General features: G+C 31.5%; 2 protein-coding genes across 2 annotated transcripts in view; both read left to right on the top strand.

The window, feature by feature from the left end:
• The first annotated feature begins 263 nt into the window (after positions 1–263).
• LOC148611980 (arginine kinase-like) lies at positions 264–11,843 on the top strand. The gene is made up of 6 exons (XM_088593036.1): positions 264–359; positions 6,224–6,483; positions 7,103–7,251; positions 8,363–8,528; positions 8,912–9,095; positions 10,737–11,843. Exons 1-6 carry the CDS (start codon positions 302–304, stop codon positions 10,880–10,882), a joined length of 963 nt encoding a protein of 320 aa, XP_088449162.1. The 5' UTR covers positions 264–301; the 3' UTR covers positions 10,883–11,843.
• Positions 11,844–16,850: 5,007 nt separating this feature from the next.
• LOC148611977 (von Willebrand factor D and EGF domain-containing protein-like) overlaps positions 16,851–18,763 on the top strand; it is a 30,368-nt gene continuing 28,455 nt past the window's right edge. Inside the window, exons 1-2 of the mRNA XM_088595346.1 lie at positions 16,851–16,890; positions 17,840–18,030. Of these exons, the coding sequence (XP_088451472.1) occupies positions 16,851–16,890; positions 17,840–18,030 (231 nt within the window). The remainder of the gene's footprint in view (positions 16,891–17,839; positions 18,031–18,763) is intronic.

Below are 18,763 nucleotides of genomic sequence, written 5' to 3'. Positions count from 1 at the left end.
CGAGATCAAGGTGACGTCGAGTATAGTATGTCATTTTTCCTCCCAGTTTTTATAAGATTCCGAATTGCTCATTTACTTTTGTTGCTTTGTACGTATTATTTTTGTTTTATATATGTTCATTGTTGTGTGTGTCTGTTTTCAAAGTCCGATCTCTGTCCCTGGATTACATTATTTTTATTTTCGCTAGAATCTCGGTTCCCCTGATTACTCTAAAACTTGCGCTTCCTTGACAATGGTTCACTTTATTTTCTATCTTTTTAATTCGTTACTCAAGAAATATTTGACATTTGACTTATATCAAATGCTGAAAAATAAAACGACACAATTAGGAACAACACTCGCAGATGTAATTCGTTCTGGTAAGATTGTATGATTTAAAAGATTAGAACATTATATAATTTGATTTTTTTTTTCAGTGGATCTACATGAATTTTGTGTTAAAGACGTACATTTTAAGAATATCCAATTATTCAGAAGTTTATGCAGTGTCTAAACCAAAACCCTTCTGGACTTTAGATTCTGTTCATTTCAGACATGTTTTAAGTTTATCAAGGTTCAAAATAGGGTATGTCAGTCTCTTCACGTGACTTCGTGGTTTCATGAGAATGGGTCCTCGTCTACCATTCAAATGTAGTGACAGAGTAATCAAGGGAACCAAAGTTATAGCGGTAATCAAAAGAATGCAATCCAGGGACAAAGACCAGACATGGAAAACAGATATACACAACAAAGAACATAAAATAACTAAAATCATACGTACAAGGTAAAAAAAGCAAATGAGCAACTCGGACTACCCGGGGTAGACAAACGAGGAAATGAAAAACTATGACCCATTGAACAAATCAGTTTTCATGGTGCAGATGGATACACCATAACGATCCACGAGTTCATGATGACGACCATAAAGCTTCTATGGTGATGACTTCAATCTTGTAGCTGCATAACCCTGTTCCAGAAGCCTATTTGTTAGAGTTCTAGCGTGATACAAAATGTCTGCGTAGTTTCGGCAAGCTCTGGCATAACGTATGAGTTGTGATATGAACACTCCATATGCTGATGGGATGTTGCCACTTGTTGAAAACTGTCTATACCGAAACCCTTTTGGACTGTAGTTTCTGTCCTTGCAGACATATGTTCAGTTTATCGAAATACATTCAAACAGGTTCAAGGAGACTTAAAAGAATATTTGGTTCAGACATATTATTCTGGTTTTCGGTCGCAATATTCAGTATGTTACACATAAATAAATGTACCGGAACATCGTCAGAGTGTATAGCTAAAAGCTGATACCTGGAACGTAGACCCGAGAACCGGGATGACAGGTATCACTGTATCGGTATTTACCGCGAAAATTGCAAAAAAAAATTGCCGCCAAAATTTCACGATTGACGTTATCTAAAATAGCTTTTCAGATACCTTAATGTCACTTTCTGCAATATTTTTCACGAGTACAATTTTTGATGAAAATCAGTGGTTTTTTTTTTTTTTGGTTTTTTTTTTGCATTTCCTCCGTTGCTACCTTCGCTATTGCTTCTTTCAATTCTGGATTCTTCTCAGTCACACAAGAAATAATTTGGCTTAAACTGTGATGTTTTGTTTTTTTTTTTTTTTTCAGATGAGAGCAAAAATGTTTTCTAAAATGCTGTTTATTTTATCATTTTACGACATAAATTGCTGTAAAAAGTCAAAAACAAGAAAGACCCATGAACGGCAATATTTTTTTACTATGATTTGCATAGATGAATTATAGGTGCATATTATTGTTTGCTCTAAGTCGATATGGTACTAAACGTATGTCCATACATTATTTTGCAGGATAGACATAGATTTTATATGTTTATTTTGTGATGAAGAGACTACATGTCTGAACACAATGATAGTGAAATAAAATATAGAAAGCTAGCTTTAAATGATCAAAAATGGAAATTTCTGTACCAAACAAAGACATACATTCAAAAACGTGCTAATTGTATTACAGGTGCAACGCAATGATGGGAAACTTTGCAGGTCTATGGCACAGTCAGAAAATTCAAAGTTTATTGAGTGTATAAATGTATATACTCTGTATGTGCCCAAACTAAACACTTACTTAGTCTAATAGTACGAAAATCGATTTCTAATATTAAATCATCAATTTTAATATTCGAAATTCAATTGAATTTTAAATATTAAAAAATGGTTTTGTGATATCAGAAATCCTATTTGTAATATTAGAAAACAAATTTGTGATATTAAGAAAACATACTTTTTTGATATTAGAAAATCCTGATTAAGTAATATTACCAATTGAATTTGTAATATTAGAAAATGAATTTATAATATTAGAAAATGAATTTGTAATATTAAAAAAAACATTTTGCAAAATCAGTCACATTTTTTAATATTACTAAATGATTTTATAATATTAAAAAAATGTAAATTCAATAATTTTTTAACACGTTTTAATATTAGAAATTCAATTGAATTTTTAATATAAAAAAATATTTTTTAATATTAAAAACAGGTTTTGTAGTATTAGAAATCAAATTTGTTATATTAAAAATGAATTTGTAATATCTAAAAAATCATTTTTAATATTAGAAAACACTTATTTTTGTCCACTTTGGCTTGCCATATTAATTACATCTTTAAAAATAGTGATAAAGTGGACAGGTATTATTTAAACCCATTTTCTTCTCTTATCAGACTATATATCTATTTTTATATTAATTATTATTTTATAATTAAAAAAAAACCACAACATTAAAACCCAACACTAAAAAGTGAAAAGAAGAAAACTATTTTTTTTAATTAACCTATCATAGGAACATAGTATATCATCATAAACCTGTAATAGGAGAGTTCGCCAATCTCATTAGTGATGTCATATTCACTAATTTGCAAAAAATAAAAGTCTATGATACAAAGTTATCATATTTTACGTCACCGTGTTAATTAATCACAATTAATCACTTATTGGTAAAGTAATAGGTGTACTGTGAATTCACGAATCATTAACTCAGCCAAATGCCGAGCTGGTTGAACCGTACATTGTATATTGTCCAAATAGCATATATACTCGTTTTTTTTTTTTTTTTTTTTTTTTTTTTTTTTTTTGTAGTATAAAGATGAATCGTTACGTCATATACATGTATCTTTTCATCTGGTCCTGTGTGCACTGTGGAATCCTGAGCGGTGTTTAAACGCACCAATTTAAAACCGGGATATTAAAAGAAGGGGGGTTCAGAGGATTTCAGGACAGGGGTTTCAAAATATTATCTGCAGTTTTGTCCAAATGTTAACACGAAATTAGCTGACTTAAACGTTCCCTGAGGAAATGTGGTCCACAGGAAACATTGATTCTCTGCCTAAGGAAGCAATAAAAGGGTATAAAACAGATTATATGCGAGAGAACTAAACTAGCGAGAAATGATACACTAGTCACCTCTCTCTTTTTAAGAACTTAATGCTTACTCGCTACCTTGAAATCCAGGACAGCGACCCACCGCATAGTTAAAAATCGAAAATAATAATGAATTAATGATGCGTTCTATTTAATGGAAGTATTAACAATTTGAGAGTACATTTTGGTTTGAAAAACGAAACACAACTCACACTCGGACCATTTAATTCACTTTTAGTAAACAAAAAACAACCACACTGTATTGTTAATGCTGTTAAACGCTCCATGGATATTAAAAGCCGCAGCAAAGACCTATTAGCATAGTAAATTTTATCATACCCCACTCGACAAATGAAAGATTTACTTAAAACGCCCTCTGTCCTTCCGTTCGTCTGTTCCTTCGGCCGTTTATTCGATTTCACCGCAATTATGTCTGCTATCAATAGATGTCTCGATTTTAATTTCTGTATATTAAGAATGGAAACATTGTGGGTTTCTGTTTGAAAGCAGTTATATGTTCGCGCTAGAACCCTAACAAATAGGCCTCTGGAACAGGATTATGTTGCTACAAGATTGAAGTCATCTTGGTCGTCATCATGAACTCGTGGATCATTATGGTGTATCCATCTGCACCATAAAACTGATTTATTCAACGGGTCATAGTTTTCATTTCCTCGTTTGTCTACCCCGGACTTGAATTTTTATGAACAACTCGGCGGGTGTTTCTAGAAAAGCAGAGTACGCTCCCAGTTTTTAGCGGAGTCCGAGTTGCTCATTTGCTTTTGTTATTTTGTATGCATGATTTTAGTTACTTTATGTTCTTTGTTGTGATTGTCTGTTTTCCATGTCTGGTCTTTATCCCTGGATTACATTCTTTTGATTACCGCTATAACTTTGGTTCCCTTGATTACTCACTCCCTCGGCTATATTTGAACAGACAAATGAGATTCCACAATCGTTTAACTTGAATGTCAAGTGTCACACCTTTTGTTATCACTGTAAGATAAATTAACTACATTATACAGTTACGGTCTTATTCAGACCTACGTTGACTGTAAGAACATTACCATAATTGCTGATCTTGATTACTTTCATTTTTCCCAAAACACAAAAGAAATCCTTGTATCTTTATAATTCAGTCATTTCTAATTTGACCTTGACTGAGGAAAACAAGTATTAGGTTAAATACACGGATTCCTTCACACCTTCATTTGAACGCGATTTTTTAGTAGATGAAGTAACCCAGCGTTTTATCTTAGTTTATATTGTACATGTACCTAATCAGTTTTTTTTTAATTTTGATATAGGAAGGTGCTTCAATATACTTAATGTCATTGTCGGACTAATAAACAGACTCGTGATGTTAATTTAAGTCAAGTTAACACGTTCATTCATTGTATTGCCTTTCCCCAATATACGCGAGTGTATCCCCAGTACGTGCTCCACAGTAATGATTTTACATGTAGCGCCTCGCGTTTTGAAAAGAGAACACATTTTCCCTAACATTGTAATGAATGACAAAGTTTCTCACATATCAAATTAATACCCTACGCATTATTTTAGTAACAAAAGACATAGATTTTAGAGAACTAATGGACAAATTTGAACTTATATTTCGGCACGAAGGTCGATAAGAACCAATCTTTTTTTCTTTAAAAATCAAGATAACAAGTTAAAAATAGAGCAAGTGTATAAACGTTTCCAATTTAAATGCAAACTTAGTGTTCTTATAATTTTCTATTAAAATATAAAAATGCAAATTTACATGATAATATATTTCATATATATTGACATATGCCCCTTTCATTTGAAATAATAATTATCTGGTGTTATGTTTTGAAATGACTTTATGTTTTTTTTATTTCTCGTCTTTTTTTTTCAGGTTATCGCTGTCTTAAGAAAAAGCAACATCTGAACTATTGTCTGTTGTTAGGATATAGATTTTGTTATCATAGGCTTCCACCAGCTTACGGAACAGTTGGCATTTTCTTATTTTTCATTTATCTCAATTGTTATTTTCAGAATTATTCTGTATTTTTATCTTAATTACAATTTTCTTCATTTTATTACTCATGAATAATAATAAGTTTTCATTTCTTCATTTATATATCTTACATTTATCTTAAAATATTATAAAAATAATATAAATGATAATTTAAAGCCAAACATATTGGGCCGTAACTGCGAAACCAGAAATGGGAAGTCAACGACATTAAAAAAAACCTTTACTTTATATTTGCACTTTAAAATAAATCTAATTTAAGGGAGGTAACTCAATCTCATTTAATATCTATTATGAATATAATATGAGACTGTTAAACATTTGTCTACTATTTACAATACTAGACATATACTTGTTTTCCCATGTCAGAAAATACCGAACACTCTTAATGCACTCTTAACACTACTGAACTAGTGTTGAATGAAGCAACTGAATTTACTGAAATTACCCTTCACAATTCGTAAAGCTGCATTAGCTCGATCTTCGTAAAATTTTGTTTCTGTTGAAATATGCCTTGACTTTGAATTATTTCTACTAAATTGTACTTCTCCTGTATAATTTCAATTGATATCCACAAATAAAATGCATTAAATTCATGAAATTTTACTCTGGAATAATTTGTCCTTACTTGGTTGGACTGTTTAGTTGAAAATCTGTCCAAGTTATATTTTGTTATCAGATGAGAAAATACTCCTTGAAACATAAATACAGTATATCGAATTTAGCAATATTTATAAGAATGGTGTTTGTGTATTTAATTACCAAATCCTATGACTTCGGTGTTGATGTTTTTATCTTTCAGCTATCATGTACACTATACTAAATATATTATTATCTAGGTTGTCTGAATCCTGACAGTAAGGTTGGTGTCTACTCATGTGACCCTGAAGCATATAAGGTATTTAGGCCTCTACTCCATCCAATTGTGTGTGATTACCACAATGTAACCAGTGCGCACCATCCACCAAAACACTTTGGAATCGAAAAAAACAACAACTTTCCTATTATAGATGAAAGTGGCAAATTCATCATTTCCACAAGAATTCGTGTTGCAAGGAGTTTTGAGGGATTTCCATTCCCTCCGCTGATAACGAATGAAGTAACTATACGTTTTTATATGTTTATAATCTTTATTTTATTCATTTTTAATGAATCAGTGGCAATGAGGTATTTGATTTTCAGTGTTTGAAAACATGCCACTGCTTTTAAGGTAAATTGTATCGGTGATTCTAAAGAACAAACATTTGAAGTAAAATCGATTGCAGTATAAGACATCGTTTCAATTTTATTTACATTCCAATTATATATTTAAATATAGTTCTGGCTAAAATCGAGAGGAATTCCCATCATGCATCATTAATAACCAACATGTACTTTTACAGTGAAACCAGTATATACCGAACCCTTTTCTAAAGTATATGATTAATAAATTTGTATTGAAGTGTTACTTTATACGCACTAGTTTGTCTGCATGTCACATCTAATTTAACAGTGATTGGTATCTGTACTGTGTTGCTTTCTCTCTGTTGTTTGTTGTTTTATTTTTGTTTAGCCTTTGGTTTTCTGTATGTTGTTCGGTTTTTTTTTTCAATATTATTATTTGACCTTGCTAAATTTTATTTCATTGAATTATAATAGTTTATCATTTTTTCTGTGGTACTATACATTAAGATGTAATAACATAACAATTCATTTTTTTATATATATTTATATTTCAGCAGAGAACTAAGATTGTAGACCTTACCTTAGACGCCTTAGCTACCCTTGACGATGATTATAAAGGCCGCTATATTCCAGTAGATTCATTAACGCCGGAGCAGTACCAACAGTTGGTTGATGACCATTTGATGTACCGCAATGATAATCAGTAGGTTAATTTTGTAATTCTGTAATAGGTGATGCACACAAAAAAGACTTGCATTATAGGTCTATATGATGAAAAAGAATAATTATTCATTCAAAACTGTCTGCTCTTAGGGGATAATCTTCTTTGAAAATCCAACAGTTTCTATTGTATTTTAGAGTCGTCTCCCTTCATTTTGAATTCTAGAATACATATCTCCTAAGACCTAGGGTTATATGAAAAGCCACAAAATTTCTGTTTACTATAACATTTTAGCCAAAATATCGAACATCAAATTATGTTGGCTTTCCAACCATTAATCACATTTTTGCAAGATTCTTATCTGGAGTGCTTTTTAATTGGTCAAAAATTAAAATTGAAAGTTTCCATCCTTTCATAAGTATTTAATCTAAGTTTCATAGAGAGTTCAAACACCTTTTTTCTATTTTCCAGATAACTATATCACTAGTTGTACTTAAATCTATTCAATAGAATTCAATTACATGTGTAAATACAATTCCGGAAAAAAATGCTCAGCATGTTCTTAAAGGCGTTTTGTAAAAAGATGTTTAAATGTTTAAACTAAAATTTTGACTTGATAGTATTTCACCATTTTTTGGGTTCGATGAAATACATATACATGAGCTGAATGTTAGCTTTAAGTTTCCGATGCAGTCATTATTTTTCTTTCCGGATATGGTACTTTCATTGTTCCGGCATACGACGATTTTTTTTGCGCCGTGCATATTGTGACAATTTGTTTTGGTTCCATTTTAAATTTTTAGTCTCCTTTCTTATTTTATATGTTCCCTTGTATTTTGCCCCGTTCCAATACATATGATTCGGTTTTTTTTTTTTTGGAGGGGGGGGTTATTTTAGTGTTTTTGTGCATTTTGGATTGGTTTTTGAGGTTTTGGGGCGGTGATGTTTTTGTTTGTGTGTTTGTTAATTTTTTATTGTTGATGTATAATATTTCTCAGCAACATAAGGACTGAAATATCATTGAAGTTTTGTTTTTCATATATGTATTATAATTGCAATACTAACTTTATTTTAGTCTCTAATCCTACTTTCGAACGAAAATCGACGTCAAATTGTCTTACTCGCGTTTTTAAAATCTTTGCTTCTTTGTTAGTACTGCACGTGATGCTGGTGCGTATGAGGGATGGCCAGTTGGAAGAGGGATTTATATGAACCCTTCCAGAACTTTTCTAGTTTGGTTAAATGAAGGTGATCATTTACGTATCATTTCTATGCAAAAAGGAAGTGACGTAGATGCTGTCCATCGAACACTGGCAATCGTAGGTTTTTATTTTCTGTACATTTATAATACAGTTTCCGGACTTTGTATAACTGGCTTCGTATATATTATATATTTCTTTTGTGTTAATTGTCGTTTGATTTTCGTAAGATTGAGTAGACCTGAACAATATATAAGTATGATTTCTAAAGTCGTGTAAAATATTGGCATGACAATGGGAGTTTTTTTTTCCAAAATAAACATATTTATTCCCTGCATTATATTTTTTTCAGAACATTCTGATTTGTAGGTGATAAATACCAGTGCAATATTATAAACTTTTTCGGAAATCCTAACTTGCAGTTCAATAGAGAATTTTGTTATCTATATATAAAATGTACATGTAAATCCTCAGCGTTATAGTTAAAACATTTCATTTTATAGGCCATAATACAGTTGGAACAAAAGATTAAGTTTGGCCATGATGAAGACTACGGTTATCTCGGAAACTGTCCAACAAATATTGGAACTTGTATGAGAGCAAGTGTCCTTATCAAAATACCCATGCTTGACAAAAAAAGAGAAATGCTTAACACTATCTGTCAGCAATATAACCTACAACTTCGAGGTATATACTGTATATAGTATATAAATCTTAAATTTGAGCACAATTTGATCCCACTGGAATGCCGACCGTTTATTGAAAAAACACGTCCACTACACTGGACAAATATGATGTCGATTAAAAATTCCAGCATTTTGTAAACATCTTCCTCTGTATATTTGGAAGATGATTTGGAATTATTTCTTACAAAGTATGAGGAATCTCTACCAAAAACTATATATTTGTTTCTAGGTGTACCATCTTTTTTTGGACAACAACGATGTATAATATTTTAAGTCGGGATTTTAACTGAATATGGGAAATAGAAGTATGCAGTGTTGAAAAATCATAGGTTTTAATGCTATTATATTCAGATAATAGTCTTGAACTGATGGTCTCCAAAAGGTCTTTGGAATTTTTTAGGATCCACATTGAATTAATACCACTACGGGAATAACAAGTGTTGTGGTAGGACTGCAGACCCTCTTTGACAGTTGTGAGTATTACTGTTTTGAAAGAGGTTTGTTGGTACATTTTGCAGATCCAGCTATGAAACGTTGTTTGTGTGGATTCTTGTGGAGTTTAGGAATCCAGTTCACAATTATCGTCCTTGGCAGAGACCAAAAGAGGATAGCACAGATTTACGGTTTTCCACAATCTCTTCTATGGAGAGTGTGGTAGAAGTATATATCTTATCACTGCTATTATTTTCTACGTCTACCACTGATAATAAACATTGGGTGTAAAACGTTTTGCAGGCAAAAACAATGTTGTTTTGGGCTTTGTCTGCTGGTACGACAACATATTTGTAATGTATAGTAGACATTGTTTTTGCTACTTCGGGGTCTTTGAAAATTGTAGCTTTGGCACTCATTGACCTACTTAAAACTTTCATTCGTTTCAAAATTAAAGACCTCACGGCATTTAACCACTCTGACAGAGAATCAATGTCTTCTTGTTCTCGTTTTATCCATTTTCTTGCATAGTCCTCCACGGCATCCATAAGAACATTAAAGTTATAATTCCAATTTATGGAGCGTGGTTCACGGTACTTGGGACCTTTAGAAAGAATATTACGCAGAGATTCGTTTTCGATGATGGTTAAATTGCCCGAAACGAAGTTACCAGAAGGACCATGTTTGAATGGAGAGTTTTTGCAAGAAAAATCAGGTGGTTTAGCCTTGAAGTCCTCAATCTCGAGGTTCTGCAATAGCCTTTATAATTGAAAATTTTGGATGCAATGGGTGAAGTATAGGAGTATGAAATAATTGGTATGTATTTGTCATTCAAATAAGACGAGAGTTCGTACAACAACGTTAAATACACCATGATCATGTAGACATGTAACTCAGGGTTCAAGAGCGAGTGACCTTTAAATGATAGAAAGTTTTATTATCTTACTCGATTAACATTTTGTTTCTCAGCGAATCGAAATTATATTTAAACATATACACTGTATATATTTATACCGTACAGCGGTTTTTTTTTTTGTGTGTTACTTTGAGGTAAAAAGGTAAACGAAATATTTCGGTATTTCTAATTTTTGCGGAAGCTAAGTGTTAAACTTGGTACTTAGGCCCAGAGTACAAATTTGGTAGATTTTTTACCCACTCTATAATATCTAAAGTTTTCCTAATAACATTTAAATTATTCTATTTTACGCAGGTGTGAATGGAGAACACACGGAGAGCATTGATGGTATCTATGACGTCAGCAATAAGCGTCGTTTAGGCCTGACGGAGTATGAAGTCGTAAAGGAAATGTTTTTTGGTGTGCGCAAGATTATAGAAATAGAGAAAAGTCTGAAATAACTTTTTTTGTTTTACAACTCGAGAAAAACCAGGAATAACAATCATTTCCATTTTTTAATTCAGTTTTATTTTGTTTGTAATCTCCAGGTTTTTCTATTTGAATTTTTATTCAATAATTTAAAAAAAAAAAAAAAACATTTTGGTGTCATTTTATATTCTAATATGACATGCTGCAAAGCTTTTTAGACCACAGCCTAGGTAAAAAAGTGATAAACACATGACCAACATTTCGTGCAACACATATATGAAGAAACTATTCCTGTAAGAATCCAAATAAATCACGGAGACTCCATTTTATCATTGTTTTACTACGGGCAAGCCATTTATGTCGTAATTTAAAGCAGCATAAATGGCCAGCCCGTGGTAAAACAATGATAAAATGGAGTGATTTATTTCTTAAACAAAAAGGCATACTATTCGTTTTTTAAGTATCATTGTGTAGATTGATTTGTTTAGTTTTTACTCAAACGTTTAATAATTTTTAATTTAGCGAAGAAATCGTGGTTAAAATACTGTTAATATGGAATTCAATGCAGTACAATTTTGTTTTTATTTTTATTAAGGATGTTTTAGTATATTATTATCATTACTACTGCAAATCAGCGACAACACATTACCTAAGCATTATTGACCATTACGAAAGGTAATTGAAATAGTGGCATGCAATCAGTACAAAAAATCCTCAATTAAATTACAACGGTAATTATACTACCTCTGCGCAACATCCCTTACAAAACGCGTTCAATACTTTATTGGAAGAAGTTTTAGAAAATAAAGCAATCAATCAGGTTTCGTGTTTATTGGTTAATCCATCGTATGCATTCGTTAATTGCTCGTACATACCCGCAATGAATCAGCCGTGAATTGTTATTATAAACGGAATGCGTTCATATTTAATAAACAGTAAATGGGTATTGTTCATTCTCATAACCAATCGTGAAGAAATCACAAATCATTGTAAAATGGCTTTCACAAGGATTCGTGTTAGTTTTACGAATCTTTTGAATATTTCTGATGCAGTCGGTATAGTTTCGTTTTTCACCCTTTGACCTTAAAGACGCTCTTCTATGGAAACGCAAGTCACCTGATCACAGTTTGGTTTACCGATTGGCCAACTACTGATAACTCAGTTGCGGTTCGAAAAAAACTGTATCGAAAATTAAAATCGTGTGCCATGTGTCATTTCCTGCATGAAATGTAGAAAATTATAAGTAAACATAACAAATTTTACTGCCCTGACAAATTTTATTTTTAAAGATAGTACTTGTTTATATTCGTAATTATTCGAAAGAAACATTCGTGTACGAGAAGAGGACATAACGATAGTTATCATGTACAGGGAGGATCAACATAACATGATGCAAGAATAAATATACATATACATGTCTATATCTACTTAAAGTTAAGGGGCCATCCTCTGCTCTGACATATATGGCTACACCTCCTTCACTAAGCCCAACGTTCTAGATTATTCGGTCAAATAAGCTATAAAGATATTGCTTTGAAATAGTGCATGTAAATTATTTTGGAGGTTAAAGGGAGATAATTAATATTTCTGTATACTGAACCATACTGAACAAACTCTTGTTTACAACTTAACACAAATAATTTAATTCAATGAAATTCACTGATCGGTTACTGAACTGACTTTCAAGTGGACTACTGAACTTACTGAACGCTTCACCGAAAACACTGAACACGACTTGAGAAATACACACTGAATTTGCAATGAATAACACTGAACATATTTTTTTCATTTAATTCTGTGTATGTTCTGATCATTTTGAGCGTTTCAGTAAGTGTTTGGCTTACTTGTGATATAACATGTGATACAGATTTTGACATGAAATATTCAGTATATATTAATGAAATATTAACTTGCTACCTCCATGTTGACGTATATTACGTTCTAGAATTAAAGAATACTATATTTGGTTGGTGAAATAAAGTCAATTTTCTGTGATATTGTAATTTTATCAAAAAGTATCATGAAGGTTACATTTTTAATACGTCTGCGGTCTATCCAAACCAAAAGTGGCTTTTCAATAGCGTTACTTGGAAAACCGAATGATGCATTGATAAAACTCAATAAAAAAAATTAAAATAATTATAAATAGGTCAAAAAGAAATTCATAGAAATCAATTCTTGAAATATGTACTCCAATGGAACAACCAAAAGTTACTTTTCTTCTTTCTTTGTTTCTTTTTTTCTCGTATATTGGTTTTTTAAGTGAACCAGTGCTTTTAAAGGTCTTAATTATGATATATCACAAACATATTACAGATAAAATAGTACACTTGTTAACAAAAGTTAAAAATGGACAGTATGCTGCCACCATTGGCATCATATACAAATTAAAGGTGTCGAATACAGCTTTGTTGTATTTGTGTACATGTACATTATTAACTGTATGATAAGGTCACATCCATCATTATTTAAGATTACTGTGAAACAGGGTTGCCCGCGCATTCGATGTTACAATATGAAATCAAACAGTGGTGCACAATATTGATTGTCCTTAGATTTTATTATCAGTGGTGCTGCTTTAGATTAATGAAAAACAACTTGATATTTTTCGTTCTCTAACAGTAAAACATATGTAGTTTTTTTATCCTGTTGGACCTGATATTATAATCTTCTTTTTTGTTACAATACCCATTACCGGTAACCATTTACCATCGTTAATACTAAATCGCCATAGATGAGTCGTATGTATTTCTCCGTTCATTGACCAGACTGCAGTCCGAATACATACACAATATCATTATTGTTTTCATCATGTAATTCAAAAACGAATTTTATTTAAACACGAAGATTTTTAAAATTTATGAATTACATGTAGTGGTAATACCGAGACTTGAGGTAGTACAGTTCATTTCTGGAAATTGTGTCTCATTTTGTTGAAATAAAGTTGTTTTCAGGCAGTCCGCACAGAAATTTCTAGTGTTTTGTCATAAAAAAAAAGTGCATATTTTTGAAATCCTTGGTGTGTGGAGGTTCAAAAGAGTAATAAAGGGAACCAAGGTTATAGCGGTAATCAAAAGAATGTAATCCAGGGACAAAGACCAGACATGGAAAACAGACATACACAACAAAGAACATAAAGTAACTAAAATCATATATACAAAGTAACAAAAGTAAATGAGCAACTCCAACTCCACTAAAAACTGGGAGCATGGACCAGGTGCACCGGTAGGGTAAGCGTCCTCTGCTTTTCTAGAAACACCCGCCGAATTGCTCATAAAAAGTCAAGTCCGGGATAGACAAACATGGAAAGGAAAATTATGACCTGTTGAATCAGTTTTCCTATCCACCAAATTTCAACTTTTGAATTTTAAGTTTTACAAAACTTGACGGGGGTAACTTGGTGTGCAATACAGTGCGCCTTAATGTAACTGTAGAGTGAATCCTTACACTCGAGGGAATTTTTAGATAATTTTGTCATTAAAACAGTCATATTTATTAAAATTAATTCTGTAAATAAATCTATATTTAAACCCATTTAACATTCAATCTGACGGACATCTGTTTTTACCCCAACGGAAGGTCATGCCAGTGTTAATTAAATAAACAAAAGGCTTTGCAATTCAAAGTAAATACTAAACATTAGGAGTCATTAATGTAAAATGTAATAAACGTTAACAATTGGAAATAAAGGCGTCATAATGTCTTTGGTTTAACCAGTTTAGCCATCAATACAAAATCACATATGTTTCAATCCTCTAAATAATCCGTATTTTACTGGTCATGGCATGATTTAGTCGACTACAGTTAGTAAAAAACAAATTTCATTTTACTGCCATCATTCCTCGGACAAGTTTAAAAATCATAATTATCAGATAAAAGTTCGAAGGTCATGAACCCGAAGCTGAGAAAACAAAAGAGAACAAGAAATAGAACTGAACATTTCATTGCAAATTGCAGGGACATGTCGGTACTACAAGAGACATAAACATTAAAAATGTACAATACTAGTGTATGATGTGGCAAATAAACATAATTAAGCACAACTACTACAAAAATAATATGTCACATAGCAAAAATAATATTATTCATACGCATAATTTCACAATTAGAAAAGCAACATAGAAAATGAAACTTTAATCATGTGGGTAAGTATTTTCTGCTATTCTCGAGAAAGTTAGGGTTTATTTTTTAAACACATAGAAAAGCTTTGAAAGTTTTTAGAAATATAATTTTGATAACATTGATCTAAACCCTTATATAATTATTTTACCCAAATTTTTAGTTTAACTATTTCATCTCCCTAAGGCTTTCGTTTTATATATAAAAATACAATCATATTTTAATCCGTAATTAGAGTTTCCGAAGTTGTTTGCGTTTGTATCACAGCGTGTGACGTTATATATGATAATCATTGCATAGCATACAAGTGTGTGCTGTAAGGGGTAATGTATTTCGAAGTAACATTTCTGCTGGAAGGTACTGTATGTTTCTCTGACTACATATACACATGTGAATTGCTAATTTGCCAATTGGTGATTACTGGTCATAACGTAATTTCAATTTTATTTATTTCTATATATATCTTCTTACTGCTTGACTATTTGAAGAGTGTTAAAATATTCAAGTACCCAGGTAAGTCATGTGACATAAAAGTCATTTGAATATCTAAAATACCAATAAATTATTTCAAATTATGTTATCTAATCATGTATGTATCGTGTCTTACCCCTAAAGCAAGTGCTAGTCTCAACGCCGCAGTCATAGTTATTTTCCAGACAATGAAAAGTCATTGATGCAGTAAGATAACTTCCTAAATGAATGAAATTTTACTTAATCAAAGTAAGTAAACTGTTTTAAAATGAATGAAATTTTATTAAATCATTGATTGTTGAAGCAAACTTCCTTCTATTTTAAATTTATTTATTTCCTGTATCCATGTTATTTCACTGTCGGGTAAATATAGCAGTATGAGCATTCAAGACTAAAAGGATCAAACCTTCAGCGTTTGTCTGTCTCCTGAGCACCATAAATACCTTAATCATTCGGCAAAAACGAATGTTAACCAAGCAAAATTTGTCTTATTCTTACTCTTTCTCCTGAAGATGACCTATCTAAAACCTCATAGTACTTAATAAGGATATAAAATTTCTTTTGTATGAGAACTGATGATTAAACACTAACAAATTTTCCCCTCAACACAAATTTTGGTACTAAGGGACATGTTTTATGCGGGGAAATTTCCGGGTTACAATAACAGAATACGGTAAATTTGTGTACTCAGCCAAAACCTTGGGAGAAATTACGTAGTGGAACTTCCTCCATAACCCTCATATAAACGACAGTGACAAACTGTGTGCCACACAGGTGCGTATAACTATCTGGTATGAACATATAAAATTATATTCTAAATTATTAAAACTTTTACAATATTGAAACTTTATTGGATTGTTGCATACATGTATTAGGCATATTTTATATATCTTTTTGGTAGGATTCTTCATCTTCATATGACATATAGACGAAATGAAACATTTTAAGAGAGTCATTCGATCAGTAGAAAGAACTGAGTGATACTACATAAGGATGTTTACAATAAAATTTATTGTGTGAGGTACTATCTAAATGACAAAGAGTCCATTAGCAAAACATTAACATAGCAGTTATGACGAAGACTGTTATCATACACGCCAACCGCTGCATGTAACAGATCACCTTAATAAAATAATTAAATATCCCCATTCATATTTTTCGACAGTCCACTAAATCTGATTTTTTTCTAAAACAAATTAAGAAAATAAAATCGCCAATCAAAGAGACGTGTGAAATTTGAACAAAATCTACCAAAAAATAAAATCATACAAAATATTATTTTTTCCCTGTATTCTCTCTACGTACTGTTTCCCAAATCTCTTAAAGTTTTACATGAAATCCTTTAATAAAAATGGAAGCGTAACAGAGATCTTGTTCTTTTAAATAACAAGATACGAAATAAAATCTTGAATGGTGAAGACCAAACCCTCTTATATCCAGAACGTTGCTTGTAAGTCTATTGTACGAAACACGCATTATTAATGGGCAAAATTAATTTTTGCACATATCAAATTAATCTAGTCTTCTTTCAAATGATACCATTCCATCCGACATTGCAAGATAATTAAATCTTCACTATAATACTTTCTGGCAATGTCAGTTGGAATAGTTATTTTGCAAAAAATGAGATCAAATTTATCAGAACTCTACAGTCTAAATGGTAACTAAAGGGATGACTGATACGCATTAGAGGTTTCTGACCGACCGTCTTCAGAGCAAAAACAGGACAAATTTTGCTTTGTTCACATTCGCTTGCCACGAATGATTAGGAAATTGCTGATATTGTACATCTTTAAAAATGCTGAAAGTTTGATCATTTTAGCAACGAATGATCTCACTGTAATGTTGATTTAGTAACATTTTCATTCGTTTCAAAGTAATTTACCTAATGCACCATGCCTGTTCTCACAAAAATAACCTAGATCTGCATAAGGCGCAAGACACGATGGTATTGACATCCATTGATATTCAAATTATTTTAAGATATAGTTTTGTTATGTAGCCTGACAAAAAGGATTACTGTTAATATTAAATTCAAGTATTCAAAGCTTTTCTTACACGCAAGCAGACAAAATTCAGTAGAAATATGTAACATTAAAACTCCCTAATGAGAATTTCTTTTGTCAATATGTGGAGATAAAATTCCGAAAATATTTCTCATGCACTAGAAAACCAAATGCAGTAGAGAATATGAATTCTTTTGAAAACTATTCTAAGGAAAAATTTATAAAACTCAAACTGACTAAAATGGTATTTTAATATACAACGACAATTATTATGAATATTATTTCATAGAATCTTGAAAGTCCAACATCAACATTTCAACATTTTTGATAGTTTATTTCTGATTTATATTACCACTAAAATCTTTACATTATTGAAGGGTTCTCTTTTTTCAGACATATTAACAAGTAAATGTAGGTATGAACTTGCATATGATCCTAACACTAAGACATACAGAGGCACAGTTAAAGTGAAGGCAACTCGTGACTTCATTGATGATAAGAATAGAAACCATGAATTAGTGTTCAAGCCAATATTTAGTATCGAACATGAGATGTGGCGAAATTATCAAATTTCACCAGTGCAGGTAAAACATTATGGTAAAATGATCATTTTTCTTCATAATAATTCCTTCATAAATCTCACGATATCGATTTTATGTATATGTACACATACATTAGGTGTTGATTTACCCAATTGTGTTACATTGATACAAACATAAGCGTTGATCTTAAATACAGAAAAAAATAACGGATATGCAGAAACGAAACCAATGTAATAGAGTGTAACCTAGATACGAAATAGGTAATACATTAAGATTTCCTAAACAAGTCTTCGACAAGTGTAAACACACTTTTAATTACTTTTAATTTTTAACATTTTTTGATTACCGCTAAAACCTTGGTTCCCTTGATTACTCTTTAAGTAAGATCTTAAAAAGTAATAAAATACACGGTAACAGAACATTTACACTCCTTCAAAACAAACTAAAAAGTTAAATAACGACACAAAGACACATTAATGACCAACATATTCTGACTGTGGACAGGCGCATGTCTGCGTTTTGTCCACTTATGAAATATGTTATTTAAATAATGGTTCGAAGTTCTAGTTTTCTCTTTCGATATATCCCAACGTGGCATGAACATTTATGTGATCAAAGCACTGGACACTTCGCTGGAACGAATATTTTGTACTTAAAATGAAAATTACAAATTTCAAATTTTCGTTTAGTTGTTAACAGTATCAATTATTACTTTCGCGGATTTAGATCCACACTATTGATGTAAAAAGTGGGTCATGCCAGGGAAACTCGGACC

The sequence above is a fragment of the Perna viridis genome, chromosome 7 (assembly GCF_037379345.1).
Source record: "Perna viridis isolate PV_CMFRI_1.1 ecotype Kerala chromosome 7, ASM3737934v1, whole genome shotgun sequence".
NCBI lineage: Eukaryota > Metazoa > Mollusca > Bivalvia > Mytilida > Mytilidae > Perna > Perna viridis.
Note: the sequence above shows the minus strand (reverse complement) of the source record. Positions and strands in the feature narration are given on the sequence as shown.

What these genes read in the sequence shown, in the direction of transcription:
- LOC148611980 (XM_088593036.1), top strand. Translation starts at nt 302, where the DNA reads ATGCTGAAAAATAAAACGACACAATTAGGAACAACACTCGCAGATGTA. An exon ending in CGCAGATGTAATTCGTTCTG is followed by an intron (nt 360 to 6,223) that starts GTAAGATTGTAT and finishes ATTATTATCTAG; the next exon opens with GTTGTCTGAATCCTGACAGT. An exon ending in ATATAACCTACAACTTCGAG is followed by an intron (nt 9,096 to 10,736) that starts GTATATACTGTA and finishes TATTTTACGCAG; the next exon opens with GTGTGAATGGAGAACACACG.